This window comes from Macrotis lagotis, chromosome 3 (genome assembly GCF_037893015.1).
Source record: "Macrotis lagotis isolate mMagLag1 chromosome 3, bilby.v1.9.chrom.fasta, whole genome shotgun sequence".
Lineage (NCBI taxonomy): Eukaryota > Metazoa > Chordata > Mammalia > Peramelemorphia > Peramelidae > Macrotis > Macrotis lagotis.
In genome coordinates, this window is record NC_133660.1 from 285,949,868 (window position 1) to 285,970,136 (window position 20,269).

Consider the following 20,269-nt stretch of genomic DNA (forward strand, 5'->3'; position numbering starts at 1 on the left):
CCTAGGAGGGCAGGGACCTTCTCTGTACTCCCAGCTGTCAGTTCCTCTGGGAGAAATTTTGGGTGCTTATTTCATTCTTCTGTGCATCTAGATTGTAACACCCCCCCCCCAGGAGGATGAGTGCTCCTTATGGGCAGGGACCCTGACCAGATTGGGCATGAATGGACTTGGTGCCAGAGGACATTACATGGGCCCTGCAGGAATGTTGCCTGGATCCTTTGGGTCTGCTCCCCATATGGGTTGCGCTGGATAAGAGATGCCCTCCCTTCTGCCCTCCTGACAGGTCCACAAGGGCCTCTGTCTCACCTCAACATTCCATTCAACAAATGCTGACTCTCTATACTTTACTATCTGTTGTAGTCTCCTCCTGAGGAGATTTCCCATGTACAAGTTAGATAATTGGGGACCTGGGGAAAGAAAAAGAATGTTCATAATTGGGGAGGGGGAGAGGTAGAAAGGGAAATCAAATTCAACCCTCTCGTATGACAAATAAGGAAACTGGGGCAGTGCTTTGTCCAGGATCACAAACAGACAGACCTTTGTGTGAAGCCCAGTTGAAGGGAAGTGTTTCTGACTCCAAGCTTTCTCCACTGAGCCAGGCTAGAGGAAAGGCCTTCGGGAGGAGGAGGAAATAGGGGAGGAGGATTCAGAAAGAATCAAAGGGGTGTCAAGGGAAGGAGACAGGAAAGAGAGCAATAAACCTGCTGGGAAGAACTGGAAGCCAGTAGGGCTAGAACCTGGACTGGGGGAGGGAGAGCTAGGAGACCTGAATCCAGAAACATGGGGAGAGCCCAGCTAGAAATGCATAGTTCATCAGAGGTGATGGGGAAGCAGAACAGCTTCTTGCCTGGAGAAGTAGCATCAAACCTTCCTGGGAGAGAATGAACTAGGGAGGGCAGAGGCCAGAATACCAAGGAGGAGGCGTCCCCACCAGGTGGGCAGACGAGAGGCAGTAATGGCCTGAGTCAAAAGGAAGGATAGTGGTACCCTGGCCAATGTTCAGGAGACCCATTCCTCCTAGCATGGTCTTTTTGCTCACTCATTCATTCTATGGGATGATTTATCACTTGCCAGTCAGAGGGGTGGTCACTCCCAGTGACCCTGGATCTCAAAGAGACGTTGTAGGCTGTGATGCTGACCTGGCTCCGGGCTCTGTCAATCAGATGGAGCCAGACCTGATGGGTTAAGAGATGGTGGGGCCCAGCTGGTCCAAAGTCCATCCCCTCTGGAATACTCTCAGCCAGCACCAACCTGAATGGGGGGGTGGAGATTAAAAGAGAGGGGAGGAGGGACAGCCCTCCTTCTGTCACCTCTCCTTTCTTACCCCTGCCCGGATCTCATAGCTTCCATTTTTTCCATGGGGGTCTCTCCACCTTCCCTTATTGCCTGGCCTGAGCCTTCCTCCTCAATAGCTCACCCTCTACAGAAGCTCATCTTACCCTCCATGTGATGGCCATGATAAGCCTGTCCTCTGCACTGGACAGGCTATCCCCCACCCACATTCATTCAAAGCAGGGGAGGGATCCCACATCAGATCATAGCTTGCCCTCAAGGCCAGTCCCTTCATTTTATGGGTGAGGAGACTGAGGCCCATGACGCAAAGGGTCTGTGTCAGAGGCAGGACGCAAACCCGTTTTCCCAATACCAAGTCTGTCACTCCATCTACTCCTTGGAAGTTGCCAAGGGTACAGTGGATAAGGATGCCGAGCTGGAATCAGGAAGACTTGGAGACACTTCCTAGGTGGGTGACCCTAGACAAGTCACATTGCCTTTGCTTGCCTCAATTTCCCCTTCTATAAAATGAGAATAATAACAGCACTTGCCTCCCAGAGTTGTCATGAGGATCCAATGAGATTGTATTTGCACAGCATCCCCCATACAGAAGGCACTTCATAAATGCTTACATCCTACTTTCCCCTAGATCTCCTTGTCTGCAATTGTACCCTTGTTTACATCAGGTTCCACATTCAAAGACCTGTGTCCACGGACCAGCACTTCCATCCCCCCAGAAGGGTAGTCTGTGTCATTTGATATCTTTAGCGGACCCCCATTAAGGGTTCCTGCACGAGAAGCTTCTCACCTGCAAGAGGCCTGGCTCTTCTCGGCCACCTGCTCATCCTCACCTCCCCAAGGGAGCCGGTGCCCTGAGGCCCAGAATCCCCAGATGACTGATCCCAGAAGGAGCAGGATGAGGATGGGAAGAAGAAGCTGACTGGTGCAAGGATCATGGACCAGCTGTGAGGGACAAAGGAAGAGCCCAGGATGAGATTTGCCCCTTGGATCCAGGAAGAACCCTTCCTGCTGGCCCTTGGCCCAGTCTGAACAAAAGTGTTTATAGCAGCTCTTTCTGATGTGGCAAAGCATTAGAAACCAAGGAAGGGAGTGCCTTTCACTTGGGAAGCAGTTGAACAAACCTCAGGGGATGAACGTGCTGCTATGGAATACTAGTTCTCCATAAGAAATGATGGTGGGGGGAGGCTAGGTGGTGCAGCGGATAGAGCACTGGCCCTGGAGTCAGGAGTACCTGAGTTCAAATCCGACCTCAGACACTTAATAATGACCTAGCTGTGGGGCCTTGGGCAAGCCACTTAACCCCATTGCCTTGCAAAAACCTAAAAAAAAAATGATGGTAGGGATATTTCAGAGAAACCTGAGGATTTGTGTCAACTGATACAAGTGAACCAAGCAGAACCAGAAGAGCAGCAATAAAGCCCATTGAAAGCCAGAAGCCAAGACAATGCCATGGCCAGCTAGAGGATGGAGGGTGAAGCTGCCCACTGCTGCCAAAAGTTCTATATTTTTGAACATGTTAGATATGGGACTTGATTTCTCTTGATTATGCATATTTCTCACTGTATTTCTCTGTCTCTATTTCTTTGTCTCTTTCTCTCTCAGTCTCTCTCCTTGTCTCTATCCCATTTCTGTCTCTTCTCTGTCTGTCTCCTTTCTCTCTGTCTCTGTCTCTTCATCTGTCTCTTCCTGTTTCTCTCCCCCATATTCTTACACATGCAGCTGAATGAAGATGAAGAAAATCCCACAGCTGTTCTGACTGGGCTTAAGTTACAGATTTATCCTCCATAACCTCCACTGGGTCTTCACCCTTGTTTGACAATCTACTGTATCTCCTTTATCAATTCACTCTCCCACTTTCTCAGCGGTTCTTCCAGATCTTACTATGCCATCTCAAATTTTTCATGGCTTGTTTTCTCCTGATTCAGTTGAGGTTCTTGCTTCATATTTTACAGAAACAATTAAGATCATTCACCATGAGCTCCCTCTCCTCCCCTCTTGCTCATTTCCCATCACACAGGGACCATAAGCTCTTCTCCTCTTTCTTCCCTGTGACATAGGATGAGGTGACCTAAACAAGGAAAACCCCTCTATCTACATAAGTGATCCCATCCTATCACAAATCCTCCAACAATTACCCCCTCCATCATCCCCATTTTCTCATTTATTTTCAATCTATCCCTATCTAGGGATTCATTCCCTACTGTCTACAAACAGGATCATGTCTGTTCTGGAAAAAACTTCTTTGGATCTTTCCCTCCCTGCTACTATGGTTCTATGTCTCTTCTGCCCTTTGTAGCCACACTCCTTGAAAAGGCCGGCTACAGTAGGGTCTCCACTTGCTCTCTTTTCTTTTGATCACCCCTTACCATTGGCTTCTGACCTTATAATTCTACCCACACTTTTCTCAATTACCATCTCTATAGAGATGATTCCCAATTTACCCTTCCCACACTAATCTCTCTGCTGACCTCCAACCTTGCAGTTCCAATGGCCTTTCAGACATCTCAAACTGGCTTCCAAAAGGCTTCTAAAACTCAACATGTCTAAAACTGAGCTCATTCTCTTTTCCTCCTAACCCCCACCCCCCACTCTCCCAATGACTGTTGAGGGCAGTACCTTTTTCCCAGTGCCTCAGCCTCCCAAACTAGGAGTTGACCTAAACTCTTTACTGTCTCTCACCTTCCATATCCAAGATGGTGCCAGGGTCTGTCGATTTCATCAGCAGCATCTCTTGAATATGCCCCCTCCTCACCTCCACTGGCCCTGGACTATGGAAAGCATTCTGATGGGTCAAACTGCCTCTGATCTCTTCCCACAAGAGTCTGTCATTGACTTTACTATCAAAATGATCTTCCTAAAGGACAAGTCTGATCATTGCATCCTCCTGCTCAATAAACTCCAGTGGCTCCTTAGTGCCTCCAGGATCAACTACAAAATTGTTTGGAATTCAAAGAACTTCAAAGGAAAGCAGGCCTCTCCTGCCTTTCCAGAGTTTTTATACCTTATTCCCTACGCCATACTGGGTCCAGTGACCCTGGCCTCCTAGATGTTCCATGAACAAGACTCTCCATCTCTCTGCTCTTGGCATTCTCTCTGGCTCTCTCCCATGTCTAAAGGGCCCTCCTTCCTCTGCTCTGACCACTGACCTCCCTGGCTGCCTTTAAAATCATTTTTTATCTATTTCTATTTATCAGTTCTTTCTCTGGATACAGGTAGCATCTTTCTTCCTATGTTCTTTATGGTCAGTTGTTCTTGATAAGGAGACTTTCCTGTAGAGCTCATAACTCTCTGGAAACTTTCCATCTTTAAGAGTGATAAGGTTAAATGACTTTTTTTAGAGTCACATAACCAGTGAATGCCAGAGGTTTCAGGATTTAAACTATTGTCTTCCTAACTCTGAGGTTGGCTTTTTTTTTAGGTTATTTTTTTTTTTTGCAAGGCAAATGCGGTTAAGTGGCTTGCCCAAGGCCACACAGCTAGGTCATTATTAAGTGTCTGAGACCGGATTTGAACCCAGGTACTCCTGACTCCAAGGCTGGTGCTTTAACCACTACGCCACCTAGCTGCCCCTGAGGTTGGCTTTTGATCCACAATCCTGTGATGTCTTCTAACCTCCCTTCTTCTCTTGCTACCTCCTCCCCTTCCCTTTTCCTCCCCTTGCATACTTGCCTTTGGTCCTATTCTCTCAGGGCCAGTCTGGTCACATTTTATTCTCTGGCACCATGAAAAGGGTAAATGATCTCTTTCTTTTTCAATTGCAAGAGCCTAGAGCCCAGAGGCTCCATCCCAAGTCGCTTGTCTTGCCTTCCTTTTAAGCTCAACTTCCCTGGGCAGCCTTAATTCAAATGACTTCGTGATTTCCTGTTTATCTACTTTCTGGATATTATGGGTTGTATGATGGGTTTGCATGTGGTCTCCCTGCTTGGAGTGTACACTGCTGGAAGGCTGGGTCTTTCTTGGCTAACTCTTAGCACAGAGCATTTAACAGTTACTTAAGAAATGTTTAATGATTAATTATTATCATCATTATAAGAAAGCATAATAATACTTAAAATAGTAAATATTTGCTTAGTGATTTAAAGTTCATAAAATTCTTTATGTGCATTTTCTAGTTTGAGCCTTACAACCACTCCGGGAGATATGGGTTATTTTTATCCCCATTTTACAGAGAGGGAAACTGAGGCAAGGACCATGTAAATGATTTTCCCAGGGTCATATGGGGTCTTCCTGACTCCCAATGTAGCCCCAAAGATATGGAATTTACAGTACTCTGCCCCACCTCTCTCTCTCCCTTCTTCTGCTGATAGTAAATCTAGCACTTAGGAGATGGAGTTACAGTGGGTTGAAAATCAGTGGTCACACTTTGTGGATAACAGGCCTGCTGTCCATTCCTGAGACCATACCCGAAGCCTTTTGAGGTTGGTTTATTATTTAGTCACATTCAACTCTTATATTTTCTTGCCAAAGATACTTCTTCAGTATGTCCTCATTTTATAGATGAGGAGGCAACTGAGGCAAATTGGGTTAGGTGACTTATTCAGGGTCACTCAACTAGGAAGTGTTTGAGGATGGACATGCACTTGGGAAGGTGACTCCAGGTCTGGCACTCTATGGTGACACCTAGCAACTCCCTTGAGGTTGGTAGAATCTGTTAGAACTTGAGCAGAGCCTTCTCCAGTCCTGGATACCTTCTCTGCCAGTCTGTAGCTTGGGTGAAGGACTTTACTAGAGTCATGAAGGGAAGGTGAAGGATTTTACATGTCTTATCCCAGTTTTCTCAGGGGTTTTCTTACCCTTTTCTCCAGAGCATCATGGTCAGAGGTTGAGTGTAGTTTCCTCTGCCCAGACCCTGATCCCTCCGGCCTACGCATGGATGGAGATTTGGGCTGGAAGAGAAGTGGGTAAGGTTTTAGGCTATGTTAACATTTTATGTTCCTGTTATCCAGGAGACTCAAGAGAAGTCTGGATGACAGACCAAAGGTCCATCCACATGCTCTGAAAAGCATCACAAAGAAACAAGCACAAAGATCTAGGATCACTGGAGTTCACACCCACCAACCCTCAAAATCCTGGATCCAGAGAATCCCAAGGGACCTCAGAGTCATCTTGTCCAGTCCTCCTCAGCCCACCATGGACAAGGGGTCTTTCAACTTTTATTTAAAGACTTCAAATAAGGAAAACCACTCCCCTTCTTAAGCAAAAGCAGTTTCCTCCTTTCTGAGAGCTCCTATGGCCAGGAAGGTTTTCTTTACCTCCACCACATCCAATGCAAAGGAACAAACATTCATCAAGGTCCTGCTATGGGCCAGGTCCTCTGACATGCACAGTTCCTGTCCTCAAAGACTTTACTCTATCACCTATACAGCTCACTGAGTATATGAGATATAGAAAGCAATACAAAATAACTAGGGGAAGGGCATGAAGAGAGTGGCAGGAGGCAGGGGTAGGGGAAGACCTTCAAGATGTTATTTCTGATTTTGATCTCATCCAGACCTTTGTCCATCTCGATTGCTCTATGAATGAACCACAGTTGGTTAAGCCATCTCCCTTCTGTTGGACATTTAAGCTGTAATCAAGGAAAAGTGTCACAGAAGATCAATTTTTTTTTGCTACCATCTCCTTTCTTAAGTCATCAAGGGAAATGGCAAAGAAGGTTTTTGTCCTGTTGGACTGACTGCCATAAGCCAATGGTAGGGCATTGGTGGGAAGTCCCAGGCTTACCCTGGATCTCTCCAGAATTTCCTTCATCCCCAGTCCCAGGTCCAGAATCAATCCTTCACTAGGTCTTGCTGGTTTGACCCTCTGTCCTCAGGGTTTGATCTAAACCCTGATCTCTGCCCTACCTAAATGCAGGTCCTACTCATCTCATGGCCCAACTATGGTAGAACCAGTTATATAATAACCTTATAAAGAAAAACGACTTTGAAAGACTTAGGAATTCTGTTTGAAACAATGCCCAAGCACAACTCCAAGGAACGAATTGTGAACCATGCTCCCTACCTACTTCCAGAGAGGTGATGAACTAGGGTAGAGAAGGAAACATATTTTTGGACCATGGGTAATGTGGGAATTTATTTTGGTTGTCATACAATAAAATTTTTTATAAGTTTTTTCATTTTAAACTTAAATATAAAATGAGAAAAAGAAAAAAAAAGACATAGCTATGTACCCAGCAAACAATGAGAAGAATCAATATAAAATATTAAATGTGCATTTCAAGAAAACCTATATAATAAATACTACACAGTGTTTTCAAAGATGCCCAGCTTTTTTTTTTTTTTTTTTTTTGCTTCCTTGTAGGTTTTCTTTTGTTTCCTGTTAGGTTCCTTTTACTTCATTTTTTCCCTCTACCCTAAAGAAGGTTACAATTAACATGGATATTGATGGAAGCAGCTGCTCTTAGCAGTTCAGAGAGCTGGGACAACCCTAGGAGACCGGCTATAGACAATGTTATCCCTGTCCAAAGGACAAAAAACAAAACAAAACAAAAAAAACCAACAGAATCTGAATGAATACTACATTCACTACTTAAAAATTTCTCTTATGTATTTCTTTTCTATCTCATGATTTTCTTTCTTTTCCCTTGGTCCTAATTCCTCATATCAAATATGACTAGTCTGTAAACATGGTAAACACAGATGTGTACATACAATGTTCACCTGACATTCACCACTGAGGGGAGGAGGATGGGAAAGGAAATTATCTGACTTGGAAATATGCATAAACATGTGGATGAATGTTGAAAAACTTTCATAACATAAAAATGGGAAAATAAAATATCAATTAAAAAACAATGAACATGGATATATAAATATATGTAGAAATATATGCACACAACCATAGCTGTAATTATTTATTAACATGCACATGTATGTAAGACCATACCATGCTTTTTTTCTCCTTATGCTTCCCTGAAGATGGATAGCACCTTCCTTCATAGGTCCAAGCCTTTCCATATTTTTCTAAATTAAGCAGCTCATCCTTTGCTACATTTCAACAATATTGCAGCTCAATCATATTTTATCTCAGAGATATCTATGAAAGATTCCCCCTCCCCAGTTTTCTGTATTCCTTCTAATCTTGGGTTTATTTATATAATAAATTTTTAACTTAGCTTAATCAAAATTATCCTTTTCACTACTTTATTTTTTTAGGTTTTTGCAAGGCAAACGGGGTTAAGTGGCTTGCCCAAGGCCACACAGCTAGGTCATTATTTTAGTGTCTGAGACCGGATTTGAACCCAGGTACTCCTGACACCAGGGCCGGTGCTTTATCATCTACGTCACCTAGCCGCCCCACCTTTTCACTACTTTAACAATGCTCTCACCTTATAATATAGTTTAAGGTCTGATATTGCTAAATCTACTTCCTTTGCATCTTTTTTTCCCCTGGTTTCACTGAAGCTCCTAACCTCTTGCTCCTTAAGATGAACTTCGCTATAATTTTTCTAACTCAGTAAAGTTTTTAATAATTTAATTGGGATGACATTGAATGGATTATCGATTTTTTGTTATATTGGCTTTACCTGCCTATAAACTTCAATTGTTTAGATCTGATTTTATTTGTATAAGAAGGGGTTTTATGTATATGTTCATATAGTTCCTGTGTCTGTCTTGGCAGGTATACACACTCTGATATTTTATACCATCTAGGTGTTCTTAAATGGTCTAAAGCAATGTTGAATAATATTGCTAACATATTGTTTTCTCTATTTTTACTTCGGATTAAATCTATTTTAATTGTAACTTTGTTTGACATCATTACTATCCTTGTTTTTTTTACATACTAAATTCTACTCCTGCCCTTTATTTTATCTGTGTGCATATCATTGATTTTTACAATGTTTCCTGAGCAATAAATATATTGAATTTAAATTTTAAATCTATCTACTTTTGTTTTATGAGAAAAATTCATCTCATTTACATTCTAAGCTACAATCTCTTGTGTAATTTCCTCCTTCCTATTTTTCCTGTCATTCAATTTTACCTTCTCCTCATTCCTCTGTTTTATTTACTCTTGCTACCTTGCCCTCCTATTCCTTAACCCTAGAAGAATTTCTCCCTTATCTTTTTTTTTTCTTTTAGGTTTTTATAAGGTAATGGGGTTAAGTGGCTCCCCCAAGGCCACACGGCCAGGTTATTATTAAGTGTCTCAGGTCGAATTTGAACTCAGGTCCTCCTGACTCCAGGGCTGGTGCTCTATGCACTGTGCCACCTAGCCACTATGAATTTCTCCCTTATCCTCTCCCCTACCCTATCCCCTTGCCCTCTTATTTCTTTCTGAATTTATAAAATTTTTATCCTCTTCTAGATATAGAAGTTGTTCCTTCTTTGACCCATTACCTATGACAGTAGGGTTCAGCACTTCTTACCAACACCCCTCCTAACTTCTTCTGTATCATTTTTTTTCTTTTATGTCTCATTTGTATGAGATAATTATTCCTTTTTATCTCTCTCAACACAATTTTCTTTTTTTCAATCACCCTATCATACTCAGCTCAGTTCAAGACTTTCTTTCAAACTACTTAAATAATGATGACAATCACAAGAGTACTGTTAATATTTTCACATATACCGGGGTGGCTAGGTGGCACAGTGGATACAGCACCAGCCCTGGAGTCAGGAGGACCTGGGTTCAAATCCGGTCTCAGACACTTAATAATGACCTAGCTGTGTGGCCTTGGCCGAGTCACTTAACCCCATTACCTTGCAAAAAACCCCAAAAACTAAAAAACCCCAAGATTTTCACATATACAGAGTAAGCAATTTGACTTTATTGAGTTCCTTAGAACTGGTCTTTAATGTTTACCTTACATTTCTCCTGGGTGTCATATGTAGAATTTTACCTTAAGGTCTAATTTTTTTTTTCACAGAAACCTGATAGTTTTTGTTTCTTAAATGTCCTTTTTTTTCTCATTCAGGATTATGCTTAATTTTTTTCAGTTGTATCCTTGGTGGTAATCCCAGCTTTTTTTTTTTTTTTTTTTTGCTTTATAGAATACAGTCTTCTAATCTCTCTGGCCCCACAATGTCATGGCTGCTAGGTTTCATGGAATCCTTATTGTGGCTCTGATGCTGTGGAAACGCCAGGCAGAAAATAGAAAGTTAAATTCTGTGCCTTTCCATAGTAAACTACAAAATGAGCTATGCTGACTTTGTTATTCTGAGAACATGTTTTTGTAACATTACTTTCTACTCTCTCTCTGAGAAACAGTCCTGAGAAAAGTCCTTCTTTCTATCAGATTTTGAATTAGCAGCCATCTGTGTACTCTGTATCTCAGCTGTCCCCACAAGGATTGGACAAAGAAAAATTTTATGGACACCTGGAGACCCTTATTGTTAAGGGATCAAAAGAGGACAAACTTATAATGCTGGGTGACTTTAATGTTAGAATAGGCTCAAACTACCAGACAAGGCAGTCCTTGGGGGAAATGGAGTTGGAAACAGCAACTACAATGGACACCTTCTACTGAAGACTTAGGCATCTCATGACTTTCTCATCACAAAGACTTGTCTTCTGTTTATCTAAATTCAACAAAACTTCCTGGATGCACCCTTGTGGCAAACATTGGCATCCATCTATTAGATTATGTGATTGTAAGAAGAAGAGATAGGATGAGAGTGACTAAGGCAAAGTGTGGTACAGAGTGCTAGACTGATCACAGCCTCATCCTCTCTAAGCTAAATATTCGCATTAAACCAAAGCGGTGACTCCAAGGCAAAATGAATACTACAAGAATTAATGTCAGGCGATTAGAATGTCTCTGAACAGGAACAGTTTGTTACTAACTTGGAGGGAAGGTTGACAACAGTAGAGTGGAAAAGGAGTGGGCAGCTTTCTGAGTTATCCTTGCTCATCTAGATCAGAACACTTGCAAACATCAAGCCTGGTTTGATGAAAATGATGTGGAAATACAGGAGCTGCTAAATGAAAAAGAACTCCACAAGGTTTACCAGCAGGGTAGCTCAGTCATTTCTGAGAAGGTAACACTTAATTCCATCAAAATTAAAGTATAAGTGAAGCTTAGAGAGATTCAATATTTTTGGCTCAGTAAGAAGGCAGATGAAATTCAGTTTTATGGAAATAGTAACAATGCAAAGTGCTTTAATGCTGCCCTGAAGGTTATTTATAGGCCAAAGACCTATGGGGCTGAGGGAGTCCATTGATTAGTGAAAGAGACAAGATCCTAGATAGAGGGGCTGAACACTTCCATATGTCTCTTAACAGACCAAAATCAATCAGTATAGAAGCCATTGACAATTTACCTAAAGTTGAAATCAATATGTCCTTAGCTGAAGTTTCTACTAAAGAAGAGGATTTGAAGGCCGTTTGGCTCCTTTCATGTGGCAAAGCACTGGTGCTGATTCGATTCCAGCTGAGATCTACAAGGTAGAGGGTTTGTGGCTCATATAGAAGCTGACTGAAACTCTCCAAGTTATGGTATGAAGAGGTTATCCCCCAGGAATTCAAGATCGTCTCCATTATACCCATCTCTATAAAGGTAAAGGGAGTAGATTGTCCTGTGACAATCACTGGGGGTGTTTTCTTTTAGTCATTGCTGATTAGATTCTTCTTTGTTTTTATTTGCAGAGCAATGGGGTTAAGTGACTGCCCCAGGATCACACAGCAAGGTAATTTTAAGTATCTGGGGTCAGAGTTGAACTCAGGTCCTCCTTATTCCAGGGCTAGGGCTCTATTCACTGCACCGTGTAGCTTCCCCAGTACTAGTTAGAATCTTGCCAGAATCCTCCTCAATAAGATGATCTTTCACATGGAAGATAGTCACCTCCTTGGGAGCCAGTGTGGCTTCAGAAAGGGCTGAGGAACAATTGATATGTTTCCTTGACAACTCCAAGCAAAATGCAAGGAGCAAAATAGAAGTCTGTAAACCATGTCTATAGATCTGACTAAGATCTTTGATACTATCAGTCATGAGGGCTTATGAAAAATTGTGTCAAAATGTGGTTGCCCAGAGAAGTTCATCAGTATTGAACATCACTTTAATGACAGAATGCTTTTTTGGGTTCTGGATAGTGGATGATGCTCTTGAGATTTCCTAGCCACCAGTGGAGTGAAACAAGGCTATGTCCTTGCTCCTAGGCTGTTTAGCATGGTGTTTTCATTCATGTTATCAAATCTCTTCACTAAGGATGAGCACAGCACTAAGGTCAGCTACCACAAATTCTTCAACCTGAAAAGGCCACAAGCCAAGACCAAACTGGAAGGAGTGTTGGTGCATGATCTTTTGTTTGCAGATGACTGTTCTCAATGCAGCCTCTGAAGCTGAGATACAACAAAGTAGGGATCAATTGTTATATTTATACTAACTCTGGTCTAACAATTAACACCAAGAAAACACAGGTGAGCCATCAGCCAGCACCACTCTATCCATATGTGGAACCTTTGGATACAGCAAATGAGAAGTTTTAAATACTGTGGATAAGTTCACTTACCTTGGAAGCATACTTTCCAGGGAGGTACACATTGATAATGAGATTGACACACTCATTGTCAGAGCCAGCTCAGTGTTTGAGAGGTTCCGAAGGAAAGTGTGAGAGAGAAGAGGCGTTAGACTAACTGAAGGTCTAGGAAGCTGTTGTGCTGACCTCATTGCTAGATGCCTGTGAAACCTGGACAGTCTACCAATAGAAAACTGAATTCTTATATTAAATTGTCTTAGGAAGATTCTGAAGATCATCTGGCAGGAGAAGATACCAGACACTGAGATTCTTTCTCAAACTAGATTGCCTAGCGTTCTCACATTACTACAGAGGGTACAACTACAATAGGCTGGGCATGTTGTTAGAATGCTAAACATACTCCTGCCAAAAAGACTATTTTATGGAGAACTCACACAAGGCAAACTGCTCACATGGGGATCAGAAGAAGTGATACAGGCATACCCTGAAGGTCTCCTTTAAGAACTTTGGAATCAATTGTGCAGCATGGGAGAGACTGGCACAGGACCACCCAGCATGGCAAGCCCTCATCAGAAAGGGTGCTGTGCTCTATGAGAAGGGCAGAAATGAAGCAATTCAAAAGGATTGTGAGATTAAGTTAAGTTTAGAGTACCCAGCCCAAGTGTTCATATGGACTATTTGTGCTCAACCTGTGGTACAACATTCTGTCAGACAGTTAGCCCACTTGTAACTCATTCTTAACATAGTGATATCATTTTGATCTTCTTTGATGACAAAGGACAAGAACCACTACCACCACCACCACCTCTCATCTGCCCTGCCAGAAGGATAATCACAAGGATAGGAAATAGAGGGAGGAGCCCAATATGATAAACTGTTAGCCCTTTGTTTCTCATAATGAGCCTCTGTTGCCCCAGTATCCTGACATAATCCTCTTCACAATGCTTATACCACTATATCTTATTCAGCAAGCAGGCCATTCCCTGAATCCCTATATAAATCCTAGCTTCTCCCCACCCCCTTTAGTTGCTTATTCATTAGGCATAGAGCCTGAATGCAATAATCTTGCACCTGTGAAATAAAAGCTTCTGTCCCTTATCATCCTAAATTGTGAATTGTGAAATTCTTTCACTCTTCAAACTCTATTCTTATCACCTATGCCCAAACTGTATCATCATGATATTTAAATTATTTTTCCTTGTTCCTTTCAATATTTTCTCCTTAACCTGGGAGTTTTGAAACATGGCTATGATATTCCTATAAGATTTCCTCCTGGAATCTCAAGCAATGCATTGGCAGATTTTATTCTATTTCTACTTTGCCTTCTTTTTCTTGAACTTCAGGGCAATTTTCCTTGACAACTTCTTGAAATATTGTATCAAGATTCAAAAAAAGATGGAAACACATTTTCAAGGGTAGACATCATAGAAGATCATCTGTAAAGATCTGTCTCTTGGGTGGGGGGGAGGGGAATATTAAGGGGAAGTAAAGCCCAATTAGGTGGGAGAATGGGAAAGCCAATGAGGAAGTTTTTGGTCACAGTGTAGTCCAGGTCCTGGCAGCTAGACAGCAGGCCAGAAGGTAGGATCTCAACCTCCAACAAAATCTGAACCCTGGGAACCTGGAGCAAAAGACAGGACTAGTTTAGAAACAAACCTCTGCATAGACAGAACCTAGACATAAAAAAGGAAACAAACTTCTGTATTGGCAACATTTTGGAGAGAGGTAAGCCAGGGATAAGATCCCAGCTCCAGCACAAAAAGCCTGAGTCTATAATCCCTACACCCCAGGAACAAGAGCTCAAACCATCAAAATGAACCAAAAAACCTAAAAGAGTGCTAACCATAGGAAGCTACTCTACAGATAGAGATAATAAAAATGCCACCTTAAAAGAAGAAAACAGTGACAAATTTCCTACATGAGAAGTCTCAAAAGAGTCTATGAATTAGATTCAAATCCAAAACTTTATAAAAGAGCTTAAAAAAAGAATTTTAAAACCAAAGAAGAGAGGAAGAAAAAAAACAAAAAAAAAGAAAGTCGTGCAAGAAAATTATGAAAAAGTGACCAAAGAAATCAACTCCTTTAAAAGTAAAAATAATCAACTAGAAAAAGAATGCAACTCTTCAAAAATAAAATCAAACTACTGGAAAAAGAACACAACTCATGTAAAACTCAGATTCGCCAACCGGGTAACTAATGCAACTAAGCAAAAAGTAAAATTAAACTAGAAAAGGAAACAAAAGTCAACTGAAGAAAATAAAATGCTAAGAATTAGAATCAGACAAATAGAAACCAGTGAAACTGTGAGATACTAAGATTCCATCAAAGTCAAAAGGCTGAAAAAAAAAAAAGAAAAAACACAAAGTACCCTTTAGGAAAAACAAATGACCTGATCCAATCCAATACTGGCTCAGCTCCCTGTGGCTGGATCTCAAAGCTTTACTTCTCTTTTTCTCTCGTGGGCTCCCTATTGTTTTCTTCTCCCTTCTTTCCTTTAAGTTTCTTCCCTGGACCTATGTTGATCTAAGCTCTCTCTCTCTCTCTCTCTCTCTCTCTCTCTCTCTCTCTGTCCCTCTCTTCCAAAGAGACCACTTCTTTTTTCAGACTCCTTCTTTCCCAGCAGATATCTAACAATATTGGCCCAGCTCCAGGCTGGACCCATGAGGATCTGAGTCCAATCATTTCTTATGGTTGTCTTCTATTCCTTTTCTCTTTCCCTCAGACATTCTTTTTTTTTTAGTTTTTTTTCGCAAGGCAAATGGGGTTAAGTGGCTTGCCCAAGGTCACACAGCTAGGTAATTATTAAGTGTCTGAGGCTGGATTTGAACTCAGGTCCTCCTGACTCCAGGGCCAGTGCTCTATCCACTGTGCCACCTAGCCACCCCTACCCTCAGACATTCTTGACTTTAACTTTGTTATTCAGTCTGTCCTCAAGTAACTTGTTGAATCAAATCTATGAATTGCTTCTGGTCTGTAATATATGTGAATTTTGCAGGCCTGTGAATTTAAAAATCTGAGCCTTTACTCCTCAGGGCGTCATGAGTTTTTCACTTAAAGAAACCTCATCTTTAGAATGTTACCACTAATTTCCCCCATCATCAAGAAGATTGCCCTTTGGGCTGTCTCTTCTGCAAGTGGAAATAAAGAAGTTTGGTCTTCCAAGACCTCAACAAGAAGTCTTGGAAAACTTCGTAACACTGTTTGAACCCAGTGTAATCTGGAGTGTCAGGAAAAATGACCTGTTAATAGGACTTAAATATATAAGACAATTTTCCATCTGGATCTTTTCTCAGGCAGTATAGGCAAGTTGACAGAACTCTTATCTTCTAGTCTCCTTAAGATTGACAGACCCTGTGTACGGTCTGGCTCCCACCCTTTCCATCACTATGGGTGAACCCAGGGTAACCATGGATGTAGCAGGCAAAATTCCCAGAGGCCATCACTAGGAATCCTCAGTGGAGATAGGATCAGACCTGACAACCCAGAGCAGAAGCCAAGGAGAAAAGGATCCAAGTATTATCTGGAAAGAGAAGTAACTGGCATCTTAAAAGAGGCTACCTTATCAATACAATCAACAGTATGTCATTAGAGTTTGTTAGATTCCCAGTAAGGAGTCAACTCCAGAATTTAGGAGACAAAGAAAGAATCAAAGATGAAACCTATGTTGAATCACCAGAAAGCAAAGCTAAAACCTCCTATAAAAACCTGAGCCTTGGGGAGGCTAGGTGGCACAGTGGATAGAGCACTGGCCCTGGAGTCAGGAGTACCTGGGTTCAAATCCAGTCTCAGACACTTCATAATTACCTAGCTGTGTGGCCTTGGGCAAGCCACTTAACCCCATTTGCCTTGCAAAAAACCTAAAAAAAAAAACTGAGCCTAGTGTTAGGCACAATATGCAGGACACAGTATGACCTGTCAACCTATCAAAATAAGAGAATGAGATGAATAGAGAATAACCAAAGCACAAAGCTCCTAAAGAGACATTGAGGCTGAAGTTATTAGTAAGCAGATGAAAATACTGGAACATAATGAAAAACTACTTTGGTTTAAGAGAAAACCAAGTGGTAACCCTAGGAAAAAAGGTAATAATGCTACAAGAAATCAAAGTAGAAACTCAGAAAAAGAATATATTGGCCACAAGGACTATAAGAGTACCTGAAAGAAATTGAAGCAGGGGAAATATTGAGAAAAATCTATTCTATAAATAATTTATTCCCTCAGTTTCCTGACATGGTGCTGGTAGACTCTCCAGGTTTCACCAGCATATAGCAATGTGGTCAGCACAGTGGTTCTGTAGATCTTCAGTTTGGTAGTTAGTCTAATAACTTTTCTTTCCCATACTTTCTTTTGGAGCCCCCCCCCCCCCCAAACACTAAGCTAGGTCAGGCAATGCAAGTGTCAACCTCATTGTCAAAGTGAACCTCCCTGAAAAAGACACTGCCAAGGGAAGTGAATTTGTCCACTGTACTCAAAACTCTTCCATTTGCTGGAATCGATGGTTCCACATATGGATGGTGTGGTGCTGACTGATAGAGCACTTGGGTTTTCTTGGTGTTCATTGTTAGACCAAAATTAGCCCAAGCATCAGAGAATCGATCCATCCTTTGTTGCCTCTCAGCTTCAGAGGCTGCATTGATGGCCCAGCCATCTACAAACAGAAGATCATGCACCGACACTTGTTCCACCTTGGTCTTGGCTGGTAAGCTTTTCAAAGCTGAAGAATTTGCCATCAGTACAGTATCTAACCTTGAGGCCATGGTTCATCCTTGTTGAAGTATGGTTGAAAATATCATGCTAAAAAGTATGGGTGCAAGAATACATCCTTCTTTTACTCCATTGGTGACTGGGAAATGTAGAGAGCATCATCCACTATGGCAAGTGTACAATCATAAAATTGATGTATAATACTGATGAACTTCTCCAAGCAACCAAATTTTGACACAATTTTCCATAAACCCTCATGAGTGATGGTATCAAAAGCCTTAGTCAGATCTACAAATGTTGTATACAGACCTCTGTTCTGCTCTATCAGCAAATATCATATCAACTGTTCCTCAATCCTTCCTTTTTTTTTTTTTCCCCTCAACCCTTTCTGAAGCCACACTGGCTCTCAGGAAGGTGATCAACTTCCAGGTGAAGGTGGACTCAGCAAGAATCTTACCAGTAGGGGCGGCTAGATGGCGCAGTGGATAAAGCACCGGCCCTGGAGTCAGGAGTACCTGAGTTCAAATCCAGTCTCAGATACTTAATAATTACCTAGCTGTGTGGCCTTGGGCAAGCCACTTAACCCCATTTGCCTTGCAAAAACCTAAAAAAATAAAAAAAAGAATCTTACCAGTAATGACTAAAAGAGAAATACCCCTGTGATTGTCACAAGACAATCTATGACCTTTACCTTTATAGAGAAGGACAATGAAAGCATTATTGAATTCTTGGGGAATAACTTCTTCATGATATATAAATATATACTCTTGAGAATTGTATTTCTAATGAGACTGAAGAGAAGACAGTACTTAATAACTATGAGACAATGTTTCCTATCAAGCAATCAATCAATCAACCTTTGATTGATAATACAATGGATAGTGCTTCTATTAGGTCAGACAAAAGAAGTATATTTTGACAAAGGGGATATAAGAACAAGTCTGGGTTAAAACAAAATAAAAAGGAGGAGTATACTAAGAGAGGGCTGGGCATTAGTGGATAAATAACATGATGTGAAGAGGCACAAAGACCTATAATAGTAGAGAGAAAGTAGGGAGGGTGTGAACACTGAGTAAATCCTACTCAGATCCCCAACGTTCTCATTCTCCATTCTCCAAGGTTGAAACCACCTGCCAATCTAGATGCCCCCAGGGCTTGTTTATTGACTCTGTAGTTGGCACAGAAGTTTGCACTTCCCTCAGACTGAACCTCTACCTCTGGAGGTTAAGTCTTTCCTGGGGTCTTAAATTGTTTTAGGAGAACAAGTACCTACCTCATGATTAGTTCTGCTTCTCTGAGGCATGTTCTGACTTGATTTGTAGAGGAAAATTGGAAAGCCTAAAATTTTCTGACTTACTCCAACATCTTCCCAGAATGCTCTCCCATGTATATTTTTACAAGAGTTTTGCTTTACTTTTTTTCCTCCTTGTGGGGGTAGGGGGGAAGGGAAGAGTGGGAGAAAGAGGAAAAAAAACTGTCAACTGGAAAAAATTCAGTTAAATATTTAAAATAGGGGATCAGTAATGAAGGAATTGTGCAGAATATCCCTTTGCTATGGCAGAGTGGAAGGAAAGATAAAACAAAGAAAGAAAGGAAAGAAAAAAAGAAGGAAGAAAGAAAGAAGAATGGAGAGAAGAGGAGAGAAGAAGAGGGGAGGGGGAAACCACATGAAATATATAATGAAAATTGTAAGCTTTTGTAACCAAGGAAATAATTTTTAGCTTGCTTGCTTGATGCTTATATGATTCTGAGACAATAAAAATAAATCTTAGCAGCAGTCAGTCAGTCAACCTGCTTCTGCCTTCAAACCCTCATGTTGACTCAACTCCTTTCGCTGACTCTATCCCTCCTGTCAGGTTCCAAGGACCCCTCGGAGGCTGGACTCCCGCACCCCATTACTTTAAATAAATAAAATTTTGAAAAAAGAACTGATGCTGAGTGAAGTGAGCAGAATTAAGAGAATATTGTACAAAGTAAGATCAAAATTGTGTTGCTCAACTATGATACTTAGCTCTTCTCAACAATACAGTGATCAAATACAATTCTTTTTTTCTTTTTTTTATAATGCCTTCATTCCCCCCCCCCCCCCCTTACATACAAAGATAGTTATCATCATTTGTCCTTTTTTTCCTTTTGCAAGGCAATGGGGTGGAGTGGTTTGCCCAAAGCCACATAGCTAAGGTAATTATTAAGTGTCTGAGGCCACATTTGAACTCAGGTCCTACTGACTCCAGGGCAGGTGTTCTATCCACTGCGCCACCTAGCTGCCCCATCATCTGTCCTTTTGCAAGCTTGTGAGCTACACTTTTTCTACCACTTTTCCTTCCAACCTCATTCCCCATGGCAGCAAATAATCTGATAATAGGTTGTAGATGTACAATCGTGTTAAACATAATTCTATATTAGTCATGTTGTGAAAGAAAAATCAGAACTAAGAGGGGAAAAACCATTTCTTTTCTCTGGATGTGGATAGCAGTTTCCTTAGCAGGTCTCTCAGGATCATCCTGGATCACTGAACTGTTGAGAGGAGCTGTGACAATCCTAGTGATCAAATTCAATTCTAACAGACTTGTAGGGGTGGCTAGGTGGCGCAGTGGATAGAGCACCAGCCCTGGAGTCAGGAGTACCTGGGTTCAAATCCAGTCTCAGGCACTTAATAATGACCTAGCTGTGTGGCCTTGGGCAAGCCACTTAACCCCATTGCCTTGCAAAAACCTAAAAAGAAATCTAAGACTTGTGATGGACAATGCCAACACCTGGAGAAAGAATTATAGAGTCTGAATACAGATCCAAGCACAGCATTTTCACTTTTTAAACTTTTGTTTTCTTTCTCATGCTTTTTTCCCTTTTAT

The 20,269-nt window shown here is 41.6% G+C and overlaps 1 protein-coding gene across 1 annotated transcript; it reads right to left on the bottom strand.

Moving 5' to 3' along the window:
* Window positions 1-667: 667 nt before the first annotated feature.
* LOC141518885 (5'-3' exonuclease PLD4-like) lies at window positions 668-14,051 on the bottom strand. Its single transcript, XM_074231272.1, has 4 exons — window positions 12,747-14,051; window positions 6,087-6,179; window positions 2,081-2,235; window positions 668-1,251 (listed from the first exon to the last, which is right to left on the bottom strand). Exons 2-4 carry the CDS (start codon window positions 6,162-6,164, stop codon window positions 1,044-1,046), a joined length of 441 nt encoding a protein of 146 aa, XP_074087373.1. The 5' UTR covers window positions 6,165-6,179; window positions 12,747-14,051; the 3' UTR covers window positions 668-1,043.
* Window positions 14,052-20,269: the final 6,218 nt, after the last annotated feature.

Coding starts and splice junctions, on each gene's coding strand:
- LOC141518885 (XM_074231272.1), bottom strand. CDS start 6,164: ATGCGTAGGCCGGAGGGATCAGGGTCTGGGCAGAGGAAACTACACTCA. Junction 2,236..6,086: donor ATGATGCTCTGGAGAAAAGG/GTAAGAAAACCC, acceptor TGTCCCTCACAG/CTGGTCCATGATCCTTGCAC. Junction 1,252..2,080: donor AAGAGCCAGGCCTCTTGCAG/GTGAGAAGCTTC, acceptor CCCCCCATTCAG/GTTGGTGCTGGCTGAGAGTA.